The 22,123-nt window shown below is 46.5% G+C and overlaps 1 protein-coding gene across 1 annotated transcript; it reads right to left on the reverse strand.

The window, feature by feature from the left end:
- Positions 1-861: 861 nt before the first annotated feature.
- LOC308116811 (bromodomain-containing protein 1-like) lies at positions 862-21,624 on the reverse strand. Its single transcript, XM_080475217.1, is given in 12 exon segments — positions 862-3,889; positions 5,437-5,591; positions 5,998-6,092; positions 8,847-8,968; positions 10,068-10,212; positions 13,005-13,748; positions 15,006-15,318; positions 15,437-15,565; positions 15,995-16,192; positions 16,195-16,369; positions 16,455-17,840; positions 21,346-21,624. Coding segments are annotated over 11 exon segments (3,648 nt in total). The 5' UTR covers positions 17,834-17,840; positions 21,346-21,624; the 3' UTR covers positions 862-3,696.
- Between the last annotated feature and the right edge of the window lie 499 nt (positions 21,625-22,123).

Genomic DNA, 22,123 nt, shown 5'->3' on the forward strand with positions numbered 1-22,123 from the left:
GCTTCCTAACAGGACAGGTTGAGTTCACACCAGTGTGATTTATTGTGTTGTTCAGGGGGTTCCCTTTATTTTTTATTTGGAGCAGTGTAAAAGTGTTTGTCAACTTACTTGAAGTGATCGTTTCAATAAATTGAACGTGAAGTGGTTCCATCAACCTGGACTGCTTTACATTTTTTTTACATCTTGAAGCGTTTAAAGACATAGTTTTAAGAATTTCTTTATAAATATGCTCCAACTATGTATAATTTCGTTTATTATTAATATATTGAGAACTTAAAAAAGAAAACCAGTCTTAAAAACCACCCAGGACACGATGGAGTCAGTGATTCAATAACATATTTTAATCTTTCAGTGTTTTAGTATAAAAATCAGACCGGCCTGTCGTGGGCCAGTTTCCACTCCCGTTGGCTATAACAGTTTGTTTTTTTAATTCCCAGAGAATCAGCTAAAAGTACCAAAACTATTTACACACAACATCCACATCCAGAGGGCCCAAAACAGAAATGAACTAAACAAAACAAATAAAAATATTGGGTTTTTTTTTAAAACCCCAACACAAACCCAGTAAAGTCACCCTGCCGCACCACCAAGCACCGAACCCCCCCCCCCCCCCCCCCCCCACCCCCCCAGGAGGAGCTCCAGCTTCTCATCACAAAACTCTGTCTCTCTATAAAGTGATGCATAAACAGCTTCAGCTTGACAATAAATTAGTACAGGCACAGAGGATTCTGTGACAGTCCACACATCACAGCGCAAAAACAAAAAAGGCCAAAAAACAAAACAAGAGACTTTAGTGGGAAACCTGTGGGCCGCCGTTTTTTCTGTTTTTTTTTTTCCTCTCTTTTTTTTTTTTTTGGTTTTGGTGTTGAATGATGCACTTCGGGCTTTTTAAACTCTGACAGCTTCTATATAGATTTAATATAAATATGTACAAACTAACAGAAAGAAGTCCAGTAAAAACATTCAGGTAAAAAAAAAAAAAAGATGCACACGCGCACAGAAACAAGTTAATGCCAGAAGCTTGAGAACTCAATAACTTAGAAAACAATGTAGAAAAGAAGTTGAAGTGAAAATGTTCAGTACAGTTTGTTTGTTGTCTCTCTGTGGAGATAGCACCAGTCAAAAAACATAAACAACAAACCCACGAAGCACAAACCAGCTGGAGGGAGGAAGGTAGTGTCAGAGTGGACAGAGGGGCTGCTGCTGCTGCTGCATCACACACACACACACACACACACACACACACACACACACACACACACACACACACACACACACACACACACACACACACACACACACACACACACACACACACACACACACACACACACACACACACACACACACACACACACACACACACACACACACACACACACACACACACACACACTCCAGCCAATGACCTTGAAGTACAGAGACGTCTGTCCTGATGAAGACGAGCCACTCGGAGGACGTCAACAGGAAACTAAATATTGTAAACGTGTGTTTCTTTCTGGGTTGTTGCTGCGTTAGTCCACGGCGGTGTAAACTGTACTTGTGATCCTGAAGTAAAATGAAAGTTACGCATGTAACTATGGTTATATGAATCCTAGATGACCGCCAGAGGCGATGCTCTGGATGACCACCAGGGGTGGTGCTTTAACCACTGGATGACGGCCAGAGGCGGTGCTTTAACCACTGGATGACTACCAGAGGCGGTGCTTTAACCACTGGATGACGGCCAGAGGCGGTGGCTTTAACCACTGGATGACTACCAGAGGCGGTGCTTTAACCACTAGATGACGGCCAGAGGCGGTGCTTTAACCACTGGATGATCGCTAGAGGCGGTGCTTTAACCACTGGATGACCGCCAGAGGCGGTGGCTTTAACCACTGGATGATCATCGCAAGGCGTTCGCAGGTTGAGAATGTCATGACAACAAAGTCACATGTGACCTCCCACTGGCTCACGTGAGTCCATAAAGTCACGTCACACCAGAAGCTCAGTGTGAGCGCACAAGGATTCCTTAAGACTTGAACGCTATGGCGGCCACCCGGGACTCATAGAACCGTAGTTCCATTCGTAACTTTCGTTCTATTTCATCCGTCGATGTGTACACCTCTAGTGTACGGACAGGACACAGGGGATCAGCAGAGGCACGTGTACCAAACCGAGCCAACCGAGCGGTTGAGTATCGGTCATGGAGGAAAACAGCTTGTGGACAAAGGAAGCGTCAGTCCACAAGATCCCTCCAGAGACATCTGCTGCCCACCTAAGGCAGGACTCATGAAGGGATAGGGCTTGCAGTTCACCTACAAGTCTACCCGAGGACATGGCCAAAAGAAATGCTGTCTTAAGGGAGAGACACTTCAGGTCCACCTGGTTCAAGGGCTCAAAAGCAGAAACCCGAAGAACCTCCAGTACCATGGACATGTCCCATGTTGGAGCCATTGGTCAGCTCGGAGAGCGAAACCTAAGCACCTTTCAGGAAACACTTCTGTCACGGCCAACCGAAGCACCATTAATGCCCACATGAGAGCATGAAATGTCAGCAACATCCACCTTTCGTGTGGATGGAAACCGTCCTTGGTTAAGAAGCTCCTGGAGGAACTGCAGGATGGAGGAGGCAGGACAGTGCGCAGCGTTCGACCCACAACCCTTGGCATCAGCAGTTGAACAGTTTCCACCAGTTTGCATACAGCCTCCTTGTAGACGGTGCAGGGGCGCTTCGTCCCCATCTGAGGGAGTACTCCCTGGCCCCGCAGCAGCTACGCTCACAGCTGAAGGTGCTCGGGATCGGGGTGCAGAATCCCCCCCCGGAACTGGGACAGAAGACCTCTCCTGGACTTTAGGCGCAGCAGCAGAAACCACGTTCTGGCCGGCCCAACCAGGGCCTCTAGGATCAACGTGTGTCCTTCTTGAAAATCCCTCCAAAGAACTCAGAAAGCTCAGCAGGCATGGTGGAAATGCATAGAGTCGAGTTCTGGGCCAGATGTGCACCAGTAGATCCATTTTCCATAGAATTTCAGGCTTTCATAACATTGTTTTTATGGGTCTGACTTGTTGGCTCTATCTTGAAGTGGGAGTTGCTCCAAACTAGGAAATGGGACTTTCCAAGTAGTAGTTTCCCAAGATCCCAGCTACAGGAACGCTCGTCTTCCTCAAGACCTTTCAGGTCCCGTTTACAAAACGTTTCAAGTGAAACTGCATCGCTTTTGCATTTTTCTTTCAGGAAATTTTCACTTTTACTTCTGTTTACACAGAAACGCTGAGAATGATGTCATCAGCATGTCAGGGCTCGAGTTGGTGCTGTTGGTTTTTTGTAATGAAACCACACACACACACAGACACAGACACAGACAGACACACACACACACACACACCAGCTACCTGGTTGCAGCAGCGTTGCAGTACATGTAAGAGGGTCAGAGGTCAGAGGTCAGGCGCTCTGACACATTCAACAGGCGGAACTACTTTTGTTCCTCATTTTCATCCCGTCTGTTTTTCCTCCACACTCGCTAGCCGAGTCATTGCATAGCTTCTTGGATAAAACAAGGCGGCCGTCGCGAGCTACAGTATTCTCAGATGGGGGCTTGTCCAGTTTGCAGGAAAACGTAAAAGTAAAAAAAACAAAAAACAAAGGTAAACATGAAGATGTGTGTGTTTGTTGTGCGTATGAAGCCTGCGTTGACAGATGTGGTGGGAGGGGCCTCAGCCCGTGGCCACCGGGCCGCCGCTCCGTGGCTCCGCCTCTCTGCTGATGAGGCTCAGGTGGCTCATGGCTCGGTCGAAGGCGAGCCGCACAGTTTTACGCAGCGAAGAGCCGCGAGCCTCCCTCAGCTTGTTTCTGTCCAGCAGGGCGTCCACCCCGAACGGCGCCATCTTGGATTTAGGAAGCCATTGCCTTCAGGGAGACAGAGAGAGGACGCCTCAGGTGAGTGGCTGTTTGACGCTGCCGGGCAGCTCTTCTCATCACGCCCGTACTTCTCAGGAGGGCAAAACAGAAACGTTTTAATCTTCCTTATTTATACAAAGTTTGTCTAACTGTGGACAGTTGAGTTCAATAAATAGAAAAACATGTCTGGAGACTAAAGTAAGTAACAAACAAAAGGTAAATAGCTGAAGTGAATCAGTCGCTTTGGGTTTTATTCAAGTACTAAACAGATGTTCTTTTTGAAACTAGAAGTCTAGTCGGGTTTTCAATGTGTGTTTTTATCGCGGTTCATCTTTGATGTAAATTGTCAGAATGACAATAAAGTAAATCTATCGAGTCCTAATTAAAAATTATATTTAATCCCCAGAGAAATTAGTCGCCAAATTTCGACGACCAAAACACACAAGCGCACGCAAACGTGTGTGTGCATTAGTTTATCAACACTTTATAAACACAGCCTGGAGTTACAGTAAAAATTAATCATAGCTTTTATTCATAATGAACTAAACATTAAAACATTTACTCATTTTAGTCCCTGAATTACTGATTGGCTCTACAATGTCAGTCATCCCAATGTTCTCCACTTTTATCAATCTGTTTGTATCACAGAGATCAATGTGTTCTTGAGGTTCAATCCTGTTTATTGGCATTCACTTTTCAAAAAGTATGCGGCCATGTAGCAACGCTCAGAGTAAAATCCTCCTGATCCACTGAGCAGTTAAGGTCTCTTCATCCTCCATAAGAACAAGACGAAGGTTCGGCAGTGCGGGGTCCTGCCGAACAAAATGACGTCATTTCCTTCTTCCAGCTCCCTCTGGCCAAAGAAATTAGTTTGGGCTGTTCCAACCACCCTGGCCGAACTGTGTGGGAGCCGCACTGCCAAAACTTCTGCACTGCCGTGTGCTGCGCATGCGTTCCAATTCGCTCATGACTATCAGTCATATTTTAATCATATTTAGCTTGTAACATCGCTACTGGACGAGCGCCGCAGCTCGTTAAAATGTTGGAGTGTAGGCTTTTACATGATGCACCTGAACGCATCGCGAACAGCTGTCAGCTCCTGAAGTTAAAACCGGACCAACATGGCGCTCGGACAAAAACTCTTTAATTACTGAAAAAGTTCAGAGAAATGTATTTCTGAAAGCACTGGAGGCCAGAGATAAACTGTGCTGTTGAAAAGTTTAAACGCCGCATCACAGACGTGTGGCTGCTGTAAAAGGGGGCGTGGCCTGCTGCGAGGGGGCGTGGCCTACAAATTCGGGTTGGGGTTTTTTCGGCGGCTGGCTGACGTCACTGCCGAATTTTCTTCTTGTTCTTATGGGTTCAAAGAGGGAGGATGAAGGGGCCTTAAAACTCCTGAGCGACATCGTTCCAGCTCTGCTGGTCCATTCAGTTTCTGGTGTTGTACCAACCGTCTTTCTCCTCCTCTTGATATTTAGTCAGAACATAATTGGGGGGCCACCTGGATTATCTAGATTATATGCGATCAGGTTGTAGAAGGGCGAGGAGTTGCTCACCAGCTGCGCCTGCTGTCGAAGAAGTGGACGAGGAAGAGTTTCTCTGCGGACCGGAACTGCATCCGCTCTCCGAGCCTGAGAACGTCCAGCGGCGGTTGGGGAAGCTCCACGCCGCGGTGTCGACACGCTGTCCTCCGAGGTCGGGGCTCCATGATCTGGGGGGGAAAAGGACGAGACGGGGGGGGGGAGAGAGAAAGAGAGAGAGAGAGAGAGAGAGAGAGAGAGAGAGAGAGAGAGAGAGAGAGAGAGAGAGAGAGAGAGAGAGAGAGAGAGAGAGAGAGAGGGGACGGGACATAGAGTGAGGCTATTTTCTGAGGTGTTTTGGGGGGGTGGGGGTGTATCCTGGCGGCACCAGCTGCACGGAGAAGCCCTCATTCAGAGACACACGCATGCACGAGGCCGAGTCGAGCCCCCAAACGCTCGACTCTTCACACACGCCAACCAGTCCGAGTGATCGGCCAGCCGGAAGCTCCCGCATGGCTATGGAGGCACAAATCACGAGCTACGGCACGGACAATGGAGAGGTGGGGTGGGATGGCTGGATGATTGACACTCACTCACCAGGGCGGGGAAGGAGGGATATCCACTACATTTAGCCCAAACTAGTTTAAGAGGCTCCAGAACAAATGGAGAAGCAGCCGTGGGCTTCCACACCTCTACAGGAACAACGACAAGCAAGTTATGAAGGGTTCACTGCAACAGAGAGCACAACTGGTCTGAACACACACGATGCTCGCACAGGAGAAAACACACACACACACACACACACACACACACACACACACACACACACACACACACACACACACACACACACACACACACACACACACACACACACACACACACACACACACACACACACACACACACACACACACACACACACACACACACACACACACACACACACACACACACACACACACACACACACACACACTTTAAGAACTAGTCTGTTGAATTTATTATCGAAGGTGCAGTATTTCAGCGCTGCCCTGTAGTGCTGCTCCTGTGCAGTGGGGGGCAGTGTTGAGTCACACCTCAAGCGCTCAGCTTCACTGTTTGAGGTTGAGCAGTTTGTGCGAGTGAAGAGTTTTCCTATTGCTGATGAGTTCACGACAATGATATAAAACACTACAAACAGATCTTGGCCGGTAGTGTGAATGTGTTAGTATTACTTTATTTCCAACATACAAACATTAAAAAAAAAACATTTATTTGTTACAAAATGATAAATTGTGACTTAGCAGATTTTCATTTTAAATAAAAATGTTTTTTTTTCCCCAATTAGAATTTTATTACTTCTGACTCATATCTAATGAGAAATATTTCCAGACACAATTTCCAGCAACAAATCATAAAAAGTGTAAGATTTAGGTAAATTCTACACAGATTTTACTCTCAATAAGTGTCACATTGTGGTGGTAATTTGTTACTTGTGTCACTTCTGATGGATCTAAAATGTGGAAGTAGTTTTTTTACAAAGAAGCCCTGTAGTCCCACTTCGAAGTGTTTTCCCTAGAAAAGGGTTGAGGATGTAAATATTTCATGTTTGGACTAAGAATCAAATAAACAGAAGCTAAATCAGACCTCGGTCCTGTATGACTCTGGATTCCCTCTTTTCAAGATAACTGAAGGAATTAATCCTGGTGTTTCCATACTGCAAAGCTCCGGGACTTTTTCTTTTTTTTTTTTTTTTTTAATTAACACTTTTATTGGATTGTTTCAGTTCACATTTATGTCAAACGGACATCAAATTAAAAAAGAAGAAAAAAATAAATTAAAAAAACAATCATTCATCTCATTCAGTGAAAGAACAGTCCCACATTGCACAATGCCCAGGGCTGGAAATACAGCCACCGATTGGTCCACTTAAACCTCTGAGGAGGAGGAGTCAGACTGAGGCAGGAAGGGGAGGAGCTTCTGAGCGGGGATCCAGAGAGAGAAGGACACACACACACACACACACACACACACACATGCAAACACACACACAAGGTCCTTTCATGCTCCTCTTGCAGCTGTAAAGACGATGAGGATGATGTCAAATTACAAGCTATTCTAATGCAGCTCTGCACAAATAAACAAGACGATGAGGCTGGAGTCAAATTACAAGCACCTTGTTTGGCATTCTGTTAGCGAAGGGTGAACAATATGACTTGGCTCCATAAAGTGGAAGCCAGCTGGACAATGAGGCCGGTGTTAAATTACATACAAGTAACAAACTTTCAAAAAGCTGTGGCCACGGTGAGGAGGCTGGGGTTAAATTACAAGCCTGTGATGCTGGCTCTTGGCAATGCAAAATCAGTTCTAGAATATTCTAAACAATTATGAGCCTGGTGTGAAATTACACGAACTCGATGGTGCGTGTTGATAATATAGGATAATTGCAGACAGTGCCGTGCCGTCCGTTTATATTGTCCAATGAATTAATATCGTATAATCTAACGAAGTCAAGCATTAATATTTCAGCAATTTTCTGTCTTTTAACCCGGTCGGTGTGTTTTAATTCTTCATATTTTCAGAAAATAACAGTTCCTGTATGGTTACGTAAGCAGCTCTGCATAGTTCCTCTGTGTGTGTGATTAGTCAGATGCTGCAAACTCCTCCCTTTACAGGTGAACGCGCACTGATCCTGAAGGAAAACGAGGGGTTGAACTAGCGATTTGATGTCTGGGTAAGATAACCCAGACAATAGAGCGATGTCCTGGATGTGTTTATCATGGGTGGTAGCGTCGGCCCCAGCGGCACTGCTTTCATTTCATTCAGAGTTTGTGAACTCGGTTCGATCAGGTGGGGTCGGGGGCTTTCCTGAGAGGCGGCCTCCGACACTAAATAAACACTTGAACATGTGAAGTTGATGTCTTGAATAACTGATCTCATCTTGAAACTAATTTACAATACATGCAACATTGTTTGTAGTTGTTTTGGGGTGTGACGATCTCACAATGAGAACAAAGCTGTGATGTATCATGGAGACCTAGTTTGTGTACAGAGGAAAGGACAGACACACACACACACACACACACACACACACACACACACACACACACACACACACAAACACACGCACGCACACACACAGACACACACAAAATACCTGCAGTCTCCAGATTGGCGTCGTACAACTTTACACTGAACCATGAAAGACAGTGTGACTGAATGGATATTGTTTGTGGCCTTGAAGAGGAGCCACCCATTCACTCTGAGGCCACAAAGAAAATAGTTCCCTCTTGACATTTCTACCCTCTCTGGGCCAGGTCCAAACAAATACATGAGGAGACGTGTACAGAACGAAGGAGGGACACTGTAACGAGGTAGGAGTCCAAACCCAGGCTCGGCCTGGAAACACACATACAAACACACAGACTCATCTGGAGAAGGTGGAGTCACACTGCTCTGCTCACCGGAGGAGATCTTGGCCGCTTTGCCGTTCTCGATGCAGGTCATCAGAGTGCTTTTGTCGTCCACGGTGCTCCGCCGAGCCGCCGCCGGTCGCCCTTTTGTGCTTTTAGACACAATGACGGTGCTGACGGAGACAGAAGGGAACGCTTGAACAGGAAAGTCTGGCAATATGGAGCTGGACAAATATCTTCATATGACATCCAGTCGCAGTCTGTGGATTCTTTTATCTGTAAATGTACTTGTAAGTGATTTATTTAGGCCCCGTTTGCTACGTTTCTAGTGAAAACACATCGTTTTAGCGTTTTCGTTTGAGAAAAGTTTTGCATTTACATGACAATGTTTTGAAAATGATGTAGTTTTCATGTTTGGCCAGTAGAGGGAGCACTTTGGTTTGGTAATGAAACCACACACACACACATGCAGCAGAAAACCATCTGCTCTAAACATTAACAAAGGGAGAACGCAGACATTCTAGTGGAGAGAACACCAGGTTGGATTGTTGTTACGGCGACTGTCAAAATAAAAGTACCAAGTCCAGAAGAATTTGGACTGGGAGTCATGACACCACGGAGGAAACATTGTTCCGATAATCTCTACTGAGCATGTGCACGCGTAGTTACTGTGGCCGTGGTGCGCATGAGCAGTAGGAGCATTTCAGAGGAGTTGCGTCTTCCTCGTTTCCGTGGCGACGGAATCGGAGCCTTTTCAAAAGGTTCCAACTTGGGAGCTGTCTGCAAAACGTTGCGTCATCAGTGGCACAGAGCATCGTTGTTGTGTAAACAGACACCCCAAGACGCTGCAAAAGCTTTGGATTTTCACTTGAAAACGTTGTCGGGTAAAAGTAGCCTGAGCCACACGTCCACAACTAAATAATATGCGAAACATCCACCCGACTTTCATATCGGCTCCGTCACCAACCTGAACTGATTAGAACGGAATAGAAGGTCGGACCTTTTTACTTCCTCCTTCAGAGTAAAACAACACAAATAATCCCACTCAAACAGCAACGTTTCAGAAAAGTGACGTTTCCCCCCCCCCGTTTCCACAGAGTGGAGCGTTTTCACCGTTGTTTTAAGAGGCTCTGACCACTGTTGTTATGTAATCGGACCCCAAAACCCAACAAAGGTTCTCTATTGTCACGTGAAAACGTTTGTGTAAACGGTTTCTAAAACACAGTAAAAAAAAAGACTTTTCACGTTCGTCATGTTTCCTCTTGTGGTCACCTTGTGCTGCAGAGGATGCTCCCACTGGAAGAGATGCTGGACTCTGATGCACAGCGGCGGCGCGGCTCCAGGGGGCGGGGGGGCTGTGTGACCACCTCTTCCTCCTCCTCCTCCTCCTCCTCCACCACGAAGCCGTTCGCCATTCCTGGGAAACAAAACAACAAAATACAGACAATGGTGATGACTTGGGAGTCGTCGTGCAGCCGAGGCGTTAGTCCTCACGGTGTCTCGCCTGATAATTAGAGACCCGGTGTCGCTTCATTTGGATGAAACCTTTTCAAGATACATCAATTCTAATGAAAAGGTTTGACCTGATGGTGGCGCTAGAGGACAGGTCAACTCACTCATAGCTTTAATTTTCGAGGGGTTATTTATGTATTCGACATATAAACACAGTGCTTGACACAAAAACTTGGTCAACAATGTCATGGAAATCATTTTCTGGAGGCTAATTGACTCCAAGGGTAAAACCATGTTGTTGAAATAAATGTGTGAGAATTTGAACCTGTTTTTAAAAGAATTAGAATTATTTTAACCTTTGTACTTAACGAAAGAAACTAAATTCCAAGTATTAATTACTGCAGGCCCGGTTGTATTTCGTCTGTTCCTTATATTGTTTTTTCTTTCACTCCTGAAGCAGCGGCTTTGAGGCCAAATTCGACCCACTAAACACACAAAAATGTTGAAAGGATTTGGCACGCTCATCAAGACTGGCGAAAGAATTAAGGACATGGAAAAATTAACCCCCAGAGTGCCAAAATGTGCTCCCCAGCGCCACCTACATACACTACAACGGCGACCTAAAAACACTAAAACGGCGACCACGGCCCGTAGGAATGTCGTAGAGAGATCGAACCGAAACTAAAATGTTCGTCTTATCGAGTTTGACATATCACACACTCATACCCCAGACCTAAATCCAACAGGAAGTCCGCAATTTGTCTTTCAAAATACGATTTGCAAACGATATCTCCTGAGGGCGAAAATTGAATCGGCTTCAAAACACTATTAAATGATGGAGGAGACGCTCCTGCTCAATAATTCTCTTCAACGTTTTGACTAGTCGAGCGGTTTAGTTTTTATTCGCCGTCAAAGTTCGGAACGCTGAATCCCGCCGCCTCCCTCCGCCTCCCTCCTCTCATTGAAATACATGGGAAAACCAAAATGTCTCTTCAAAAACAGTCGAGACAGAACACCTCGAGCAAACAGCGACTGTGGCTAAACCGTGACTCTGATCGACAAAACAAGCAGATCAGAAGTGCGACAAGAACCTGCCGAACAAGACGATGTCACACATGTGGGGAAAATTCCATAAAACATCCCCTTTTTGACGAGAGAGGACGATGCTGTCACCCCCCCCCCCCCACGATTTCAAGTAGGTCAGATGGAGTAAAATTGTGCGTCTGCGTCAAACTGCGCCTCCTGGTGTCTAAAGTTTACGTCTGACTGCTTCCAAACCCAAACAGACTGAAACACAACACATTTCCCTCTCAAGAAATGAAACTTTTATCAAAATATTTTCCCGAAAACTGTGGATTCAAATCCGTCCTCTCCCCCACTCTGATGAAATCACTAACTGCAGGTGGTCATAAAACTGCTGCGTAATTCACACCCAGGACTGCGCAATGCCATCAGAGTCCTTGTTCATGAGCTAACCTGCTATCATGTGCTACATAAACAAGCTACCATGCTAATGTGTGCATTGTGGAAGAGTTAACATGTAGTTTGTGGACGAGCTAACATGCTAATATGCACTGTGACATTAACAAGCTTACAGGCTAATGTGTGCTTTTCGGACGAGCTAACATGCTAATGTGCACTGTGACATAATGCTTTCAATGTTTTTTAATGCTAAAGCTAGGTTAGTTAGCTTAGCAGATTAGCATGTGAGATAAGATCAGATTCCAGGTCAGGGACACCTGGGGAGTAACCTGTGTGATTTTCAGGAAGATAACAGGTATTAGCTTAGCATGCTAGTTCGCATGCTAACAAAGTTTGTTCAATTGAGCTGATATTTGGGGATGGCCTAAAGGGGGGGATAGTGATTGGGATCACTCGCTAATTAGCCAAGTCCCCCCCACTTTTCACCCCACCCTAGGGTTAGGGTTACAGAACTAACCCGAGCTGAAAGTGGTTTGCTTTGCTTTATTTAAACACCAGCCCCCACCATCCGCGCCCACTATAGTAGATCCTTATCTCTCGAAACAAGAAAAAGTAGGGATAGGGTTGGGGTTAGGTGGTGGCCTACATGCCACATAAGAATTTAGTAGTATTTCAAAATAAAAGCCCCCCCCCCCAAATTTTTCAAAATAAAAGTCCTTTTTTGTTAAAACCTTTAAAATTTAAATTGGATCAATATTTAAAAGGGGCCAGAGGATAGGATTGGGACAGAGGCCGTGATTGGGCAGACCCCGACGGGCCAGGGTCCAAGGTCCTGACCAACGCTGCTTGCAGCTTTAATTTTCCTTGTACGCCTATGAAGGAATGGGAGCAAAGACTTTGACTGGAGTCCCAGAAAGGGTAAAGGTCATAGCACAGGAGGTTCACCTCCTGATAGTCCTCTGGCTAGTTTATGCTAATGTTAAACCTTCATTATTTCTTTTAATGTATTTCTTTTAAAACTTTAATGTATTTCTTTCATTAATAAATTTCTTAGTAAAGTTTTTCTGTATTTCTTTAATTTCTTTGTAAAGCACTGTGAATTACCATGTTTGAATGGTGCTCTAGAAATAAATTTCCCTTGCCTTTACTCTACAGTAGTGTATCGCTAATGAAAGATTTATTCACTAACTATTGTATTTTGTCATCTAATCTATGTTAACTTTATTTATGTGGTTAAAATGTATTAACATTTCAGTGCAAATTAAGAGGGTTCCATATTCTACTGGGGGGGGGGGGGGGTTCCATTTACAATCTTACACCGTAACAGCCAATCACCTGTCCCGAGGCGTTTGATGGGCAACTCCTTGTCCTCCTCACTGTCGGCGCTGCTGCTGCGAGTTCTTTTCTTGGGCAGGAGCAGCGTCTCCAGTCTCGGGATGACCACCGACAGGAAGGTTTTGGTGCCCAGCGGTGACTGCGGGGCACCGGCAGGGGGGTCTGCGTTCTTTCCCGGTTTCTGCGGGCTGGCACTCTTGGACTTGCGGAAGAGAAGGCTGTTGCGTCGATTGCAGTTGACAGAGGCTTCCACATGGAGGTCGCCGTTGGGGAGCTGCAGCTCGGGGACGTGGCCGTTGGGGGTGCCCGGCAGCTCTGAGGTAGATGTGTTGGTGTCGCCGTCCATCTCCATGGGTACCTGGTCTGAAAGGAGTTTGAGAGGTGGTGGCTCCAAGTCCAACAGTGAGGTGAAGGGCTGTAACGATGGTGGAGGTAAAGACTTGTCGTCGGTGGGTGTGCGGAGACTTGCTGGAGGCTCAGGGACAGGATTCTGGTCCGACTCTGCGGGAAGGTCTGACTCCGATGATGGCGGCGGCGGCGGTGGCGGCGGCGGTGGTGGGAGGGACTTCTTGAGGCTGATCTCATTGCGAACCTCCATGATGGTCTTCTTGAGGAGTTTGAGTCTCTTGCTGCGGGACGGGCTGTGCTTCATCGCCACGCTCAGGTCCAGCTTCTCCAGGAGCTCCTTCAGCTGGTCCTCCAGAGGAGTCAGCTGGCGGTAAGTCGGGGTCAGCAGCCGGTCCACTGAAAACAAAAACAAAACAAATGACACCGTCTCTACATTACTTTCAGATTTACTTTTTTACTACGATTACACACATAATAAAGGTTTCAACTGGCCAGCCACCTAATTGGGTGTTAACTGGTTAATGCACATAATTAATCTGCCCACGAGCAAAAGGAACTGAATGTTTTTAGACAAGGTGAAGATGAGCTGCTGAAGTTCAAAACCAACACGAGATGGATGAAGAAATGTGATTCAAGTGAAACGCCCCAACCAGGTCACATTCAAAAACTGCTGATCTGCTGGGATTTTCACACACAGCCATATCCAGGGTTTACAGAGAACGGTGTGAAGAAAACAAAACATCCTGCGAGCAACAATTATCTGGAGCAAAATGTATTGTTGAAGCCAGTGTTCAGAGGAGAATGGACCGACTGGTTGGAGATGATAGAAAGGTCTGCAGAGGAGCATCTGTGAGCTTTTCCAAGAGGTTGAAGCCTAAGCTGATGAAGACCACACCGGGAGTCCCTGCTGTCAGCCAACAACAGGAAACTGGGGCTACAGCTCACACTGGACTAGAGACAGTCAGAGGAGTCTCCATTTTTGCAGAAGTTAGCGTCAACACCACGAAAGCCTGGATCCATCGGTTGAGCTGTCAATGTTTTATGACCACAGTGTACCGCTGTCTGACGGACAACACGGCAGCTCACACAGACTCTGTCAGTCCAAAAGAGCTCCTTCGGTAGGTAGAAGGTAGAGGACCAGGAGATCTCCAACATGGACGCTCATGGAGAAATATGTAATTCATGTGTGATGCCGGTACGTCAAAGAATGATATTCATTATAAGGCAACATGAAAAAGGAAAACATCTCAAAACAGAAACCGTAAAATGATCTTCTCCACAGAGGAGCGACTGCTTCAAAGCCAACAAGATACAACAACATTTTTTTTTTCCCAAAGCAAAAGCAATCCAGGTTATGATGAAGAAACTCATTGTAAACTGTGAAATCGTACCTTTCTTACTACTGCTGCATAATAATCTTCGTTTTATCTTTTTGTCGCAAATAAACTTGTGTGTGTGAGCAAATATTAGCACGTGTGACATGAACACGATTTATGGCTCCACTCAATAGACATTAAAAGCAAACAATGAATGCAGAACAATCATCACATAAAAGTTCTCCTGAGGTCAATCAGAAACATGGTGGGATCGGTTTTACGCTAACCACATGATTCGGTGCGTATTGTTTATTGAGGAATGCTTTTATCCACTCACCTTCGTCCCAGGTGAAGGGCTTTGGCGCCTCCAGTTTGGGGGATTCAGGCAGGTGCAGCCCGCTGGGGAAGTCGAAGCCGATCCTCTCGGCCTCTCTGCGGGCGCGGCGCAGGATGGTTCCTCCGTTGTCCTGCATCCTCTGAGCCACTTTGAAGAAGAACGTCTCCTTGGTGTTGTACGTCATGCAGTTGGAGATTATGAGGTTGAAGTCGGCCTCGAAGCCTTCCAGGTTTCTATATTCATGGGCGTCGATGCGTTTCCTCATGGTGGAGAAGTCCATGGGGTTCTTGATGTGGTCCAGGTAATCGGGTACCTGCAGAGAGCGGGAGGGTTCCAAACGAGACACGTGAGACGCTGCACACTGCTCGGTTTCAGAAGGAACGTCACTGAAAATTTTAAACTCATGTTAATACTAAAAAAATGACTCCGACCTCCTTAGCGTTGACGGGCTGCGCGAAGATGTTGTAGTGGTCCTTCTCCTGCAGCTGCTTGAGCACCGCTCTGAGCAGGATGTTAAAGGGGGTCAGCTGAACCTCCAACACGGACTGCTGCAGCTTCATCTGATGGGTAAACATCAGACAAGATCAATACACAAGCACAGCGCTGAACAAACGGGATCTGCGTTCTCCATTTATGTCCCATTTTAGGGAACGTTCTCAATTAATTTGGTGTCCGTTTACATGACAACGGTGCCCGCAGCCAAGGAAAACACAACTTTTTGAAAAACAGTCCCTACGGTGGAGCTCTTCGAAAACGCTTCGACTCCGTCTCTGTGGAAACGCAACTTTTCAAAAACACTGCTAGTGCTCATGCACACCACGGCTGTAGCAAACGGTTCTTTTTCACATGTGCGAGTCGATGGAAAATTACATGTGCCTCCGTCGTGTCATGACACCCAGCCCATATGCTCTTGGGATTTGGTAGTTTAATAGTTGAGTCACCTGTAATAGCGCTGTAATTTGATGGAACAGATATACTTCCATATATACCTCCTCTCTTTTAAGCTTTTCTCTTTTCCTGATGAGCTCCAACAGGAGGCGTGCTCGCTCCAGGTCGTGGCGGAGGCGGTGCCACTCTTTCAGCTGCTCCTTCAGTGCTTTGTTTGTCTCCTTACGGTCCTGCTGGAGTAGAAAACAATATATCAACATCCACATTAAATTACAAGAGCGAGACTGAGAGAGTGAGAGACGGTGTCGGACGCACTGACCAGCTGCTTGGCTTTGGTCGGCTGAGGGTTGGCCTGTAGCCGGCGGATCAGCGGAACATTGTTCCTTGACTGCCTCTTCAGCACCCAGTAACTCAGCACTCGCTCAACAAACAGCCGCTTCCTCTGGACTGCCACCTGGTTCAGGATGGTGTTAAAACTGAAACACAAGGAAGGAGGAGAAGACATTGACACCAAGGTACTGGATTGACTCAATCTGTACCATGTCTGTTTTGCGTGCTCACCTTGACGCGGTGATACTTGGCCCGGAGTTGGTCGGCGTCTCAGGCTGTGGTTCGGACTCAGGCTCCGCTCTCTTGTTCTTCCTCTTTTGCCAGCCCTTGGCCCGGGATTTCCCCCTCTTCTCCCTACTTTTGTGGCAGGCTCCATTCTTGGGGTGTGGATCCTCGTAGATGTTCAGCGGCCGCCGGTCGCAGCCTTCAGGTGTGTGACTGCAGCAGAAGGAAGTTTTTTTCACAGAGAAGGTGGTGACACCTGAAGAGGTCACCTCCTTCACGGGTTCCATCTTCATGAAGAGGCCAGCTTTCTGGGCGCAGCTGACATGGAAGGCGGTGTAACAGTTGATCTTGTCGCACTGGATGCACGCCCCAGCGCCTTTCGCTTTGCACAGATAGCAGGTCAGCTTCCAGCGTGCTGGCGGGATGTTGCGGACACCATCTATGGGCTCGATGAACACCGTGTCGGAGAAGCCGACTTCAGGCACCCACAGGGCGCACGCCACGTGGCCCCAGCGGTCATCGTCAGTCTTCTTCAGGGCTCCACCCCGGTTGGGACAGAAGACGCACTCGGCCGGCCGCGACGGGCACTGCAGGCAATGGCGACAGAGCCACTGGCCCTCGGGGATGTACGGCACGCCGTAGCACTCCTGGTGCACAGCAATGTTGCAGGAGTCACAGAAAAGGATGACGTTGCTGTCTGCGCCGTCTCCGTCCATGCAGATGCAGCACACGGCGTCCTCATCCACCATCGACTGCAAGTCATTTTGACCCTGTGTGGCCAAGTACGACTCTTTCTCGAAGCGGTCCATGAGAAACTCAAACAGATTGTGCGACACTTGGCTGATGCCCTCACTTTTCCTTTTCTCATTAATGAGCTCCAGCCATGCAAAGTCCTCCTCGTCCATGTCATACTCCACCTCCTCGTCCAGCTCCTCCGCTGTCCTCTCAGTGTACTTGTAATAAGCCACTGGCCTCTTGGGCACAACCGGGAGGTTGTATTCAACCGTCCTAACCTTGGGCTCTAAAAGGCCACCTGTGCTGGCGCCACCATGGGCGGTACTACCACCGTGGGAAGTGGTGAGGGCTGCGTTCTTCTTCTGCTGGTTGATTTTGAGGCGCACTGAGCGCACCAGGACCTGCTGGGGCTTCTCATTGTTCTCTTTGTTGCTGTTACACTCCAGAATCTCCTGAGCCGTGGGGTCGTCGTCCATGATGACGTCCAGCTTGTCGTAGATGCTGAGCCGGTGCACCCTGCCGTCCACCTCCAGCTCCACCATTCGCTGAGCCTGCGCGTATGTGAGCGTCTCCCGGTTGGGCGACGGCTTTATGGGCGAGGACTCCCTCTTTAGGGCTGCAGGACGGTGATTTCGGCCTTTCTTCTTCATGCTAACACTGCCAACAAAATAGAAACAACACAGATCTCAGATAATTATCAGCCAAATAAAGCATATGTTGGGGGTTTTTCCCAAGATATTTCAAAGTTTCTGGACAGTATTTGTCAGTTAATACAATTAACCAGACATCTTTATGTCATAAGAACATGTTTTTAAGCAAAGATGTCAACGGAGCAGGATATTACTGCCTGAGGAGGAGCTGCAGCTCATCAATCAACTCGCTTCTAGGCTGTGATTGTCAACCGTATGTCTGCAGTTGAAGGATGGTTTTTCTTTCACCGGGGTTGTGCTAAAAGCGCAGGAGGGTGAGAGAGATCAAACCTTGGTCAATATTTTTCTGAGAATTTATTATACTGAAAGCTTTACGCTGACTTTATGAAGCCAATGTGAACCGTGCAAACAGAGTATAGGATCACTGTCGGCTTCATTTGAAATCCACAAATTAGCAATCTTAATTTCAGAATAATATACAGAATTTTAGAAGACGATATATGTTGGTTGACGATGATCATGCCCACTTGCGTCTTTGTTGCTCGCTTAGTAGCTTGTGCTGGATGGTGAATAAATGGACTATTTTCAAATTGGGGACACAGACTTCAGAAAAACAAGCTGGAGGACTCTACCCTAACTGTAGTTTGACATTAGGCAACCCGTGTACGTTAAATTGAATGAAACGAGTTATTGCTAGCAAATGTTTCACATTTTCACCTTTGTTACTGTCCCGGAATATTATGATGGATAGCTGCCAGTGGTGCACTACAGGACAACCAAGGTTTTCATGCAGGAATGTCAGTAAGAGAAAAATAACCACATACAGTAACTTCATGAACAAGGGGTTTCCTCTTTGGTTCTTCGTGTTCAGCAGAATCTGTTTTTGATTTTTGTTTTTTTAATCACATTCATGGAGCGGGAGAGGATGGGGACTCTATGTCTGTGGGTGAAGAGTGAGCCTTTGGTTAGAACATGTCGAACACACTGTGCTGCATTTAACCCTATAAGTTTGTCGGTCAATGTGCGTAGACTTTATTCATCATTACGTAGTAGGAAGAAGCAACTTCACTTTTAGGTCCATTGTGTTCATCCAGTCTCTCAAAAATAATAAATAACTGTAGAACCACACAGGAGAGGTTGTGGTGACAAAAAAGACACCAAATATTCAAGTTAACCAGCTTTATATAGTGAAAGATAAAAGGTAAAATCAAAAGTAGGCAGAACAGAAAACTGTCCTGCAGACCCTAAGGGGTTAAAGTATGAAAGGTGCTCTATTGATGAAGACCGATTGGTAAAATGAGAACACGGATTAGACCTGAATCTTGACCATCTTCATGGAGAAGTGCGAGGTGTTTAAGACTCCTACAAGGGTCTGCATCTTCTAAGCAGTCTTATTTATGCGTCAAAGTACAATGATGGACAACAAAATTGGTAAGAATGACACACCATTTCTTTAAAGACAGACCGCCAGAATAGCCAAGCCAAGCTTAACTAGATTCTTCCCCGTGCTAAAAGTTATTTAAGGAAAACTGAAGTAGAATACTGAAGATATAGAAATGGAGAGCACTGCTTCTATCCATGTAAGGCGCCTTTTACCTGACAACGTTTTCATGTGACAACGCAAAACTTTCCTTGCATTTTGTGGGTCTGTTTGCATGACAACGGTGATTGGAGCCACTGAAAAAGCAGCTTTTTGAAAACAATCCGACTGTCCCAGTGGAAACAGCGGAAAACACGACTTTCTGAAACTATGCAACGGCGCATGTGCACCATGGCTGTAGCAAATAGTTCTTCTTCACATGATCAATAGACTGACAATCAGAACAATGTTTCCTCCGTGGTGTCATGACTCCCAGTCCATATTCTCCTGGACTTGGTACTTTTATTTTGACAGTCACCATAATAACGATCCAACTTGGTAGTCTGTCCACCAGAATGTCAGTGTACTCCCACTGTTAATGTTTTTTGTTCTCTGAATGCGTGTGTTGTGTCAGTATAAAAACAAACAGCACACACTAATGACCCAACATGAAAACGACATTGTTTTCAGCATTTCTGCCATTTTCGTGTAAACAGGGCCTCAGTTAAGAAGCGTTGTGATGTGCATGTCTGACCCTCTGTTGCAGACATCTGACAATGATCATGTTGATTGTTTGCTGTCCGGATGGGAATGTGCTCACCTCTTCGGCCATTTTCACCAGGGGTGTTCAACATTGGAGCAAGATAAACATTCAAGATCCACGCAACTCAAACAAGGTGGCCGTTATAAGTCACCCAGCTTGCGCTGGATGGTATTCTCTGCCCTGACCGCGATAAGGCGCTGTGTCTCTGCAGACCCCTAGACTCTGACGTCCATGTTCTATACCATAGTTTCTTTGAGAAGTTGTAAAGACTGTATTACTCAGATTGTGGCATTCTCTAAATTAAAATCATGGCGCGCCCTCATGAAGTTAAAAGTATTTTCCTGCGACATCAGCACACATGCTGACCACAAAGCCTGTGATCCAAAGGTGGTCATATGCGTCGCTGACCACCTCAGAAAGTGGTTTGCGTGAAAGGGATTGGGGGCCTGTGCACACTTGTCCACAGGACTCGCCACTTGTGATTGGATCACCCGAAATCCATGTAAACACCAGGTCTGAATGGTCTATCCTACAGTCCAAATACCTGTCCCTCAGTATGTTCGTTTGGATCAAAGATGTCTTCCACTCAATTAGTTAAATGAGTATTCCTTGCACGTTCGCCTGGGAACATCTGTGATACGAGAACAGTTCCAAAGATTATTTGAGAAAGCAGTCAAGTCAACACATTCCTTAAACAGAATACTGATGAGTGTTTCAGTTCTGTGTGTGTCTGTTATATTAATGAATCTGTGCCGTGTGGGACAGACTTCCTCTCTCCCTTCCAACCACATCTGTCTTCCGGGACTCCTGTGTGTTTGTGTACCTTCAATGTGCTGTCAGTCTGTTGGTAACAGTGTTAAGGGGCGGAAACGTCACGGGATGAATGAAGGAAATGCCCAGAGACCTCCCGGACACTGAGCCGGTTCCAGAGGCCCCCCCTCTCGGTGCAGCCAGCCCGGCTGAAGTCGCTTCTTGTCGCATACTGACAACTAACAGCGGCTGCAGCTCCTCGGTCCTCAACCCCTACATGTTAGCTCAAACTAACCGAATTAGAATCTTCCTCTGAGGCCTGCTTCAGAGTCCGGGACCACGCGGGCAGGCTGCTGCGAGCGGACACGACCCGCAGGGACCCCCAGAGACCGGCGGCGGCCTTGTGGTGGCCCGCTAAACGCATTAGGACACTCCGTCCACAAACCGGCTACCTTTAGCCTGCTAGCCCTGCACTGCACAGAGGGGGAGGAAATATGGCGACCAGCACAACAAGAAACTACCTCCAGCAGAAAAGTTATCTTTTCCCCAGAGCAACTCGGGCTGTTGGAGAGTTCCAAACCTTCCGGGGCGCGGGGCGTGAGTGTTAAAGTGTCGCGGAGAGAGCGTGGCGGAACTCACCGGGGTATTCTTACGAATTCAGCTTATAAAAACAGCAGCAATGGCGGCGCGGCCTGCGGAGCGAAGCGGTAGTTAAATCCACATTCAGTCTGCTCCTCCACCGGCGGCCGCGGCTCGCTCCGAACCGAGTCAAAGCTGAGAGGGTGCGGCAGGGATCCAGGGCGACGGGACGGGGTACGCGGGGGAAGAACGGGTAAACGGGTTACAGACTACAACAAGCAGTTTCAGAGTGGAGTCACGGTGGATGGCCGAGCTTCTCTTCCCCCACAACAATGCGGTGGTGTGAGGCGTAGCGTCGTGACGTCACCGCGCACGAGCGAAAACCAGGAAGTTTTTTTCATTCATTTGTTAAAAGGATGCTGAAAAAACAAACAACCAGTCACAACCCGGTGTGAGACCCTTCACACAGGTCACATACAAATCTACTGTAAATGTTTGTCTGTAATATAATATAATATAATATAATATAATATGATATAATATAATATAATATAATAGTCATTTGAATCATGATAATTATGACCTCTGGTTCAATGAAAATAGTAAGAATATCAGCTCTTTTTCAAACGTTGTCAAATTTTGACATCTGGGCTTGATTTTCACGAGTTATAAGATAATTTATAAAGAAAAGAACAGAAAAGGCTTCAGTATTTAAAACTATTAGTTTTTGTGTGACAAATCTATAATATTAGGAACGTTAACTTTTTTGAAATGTTGTACCCATGAATCTACTATATGTTTTCTATCATTTTATATTACAATTATAATACATACAGAT

Source organism: Lipophrys pholis (genome assembly GCF_963383615.2).
Source record: "Lipophrys pholis genome assembly, chromosome: 11".
Taxonomy (NCBI): domain Eukaryota; kingdom Metazoa; phylum Chordata; class Actinopteri; order Blenniiformes; family Blenniidae; genus Lipophrys; species Lipophrys pholis.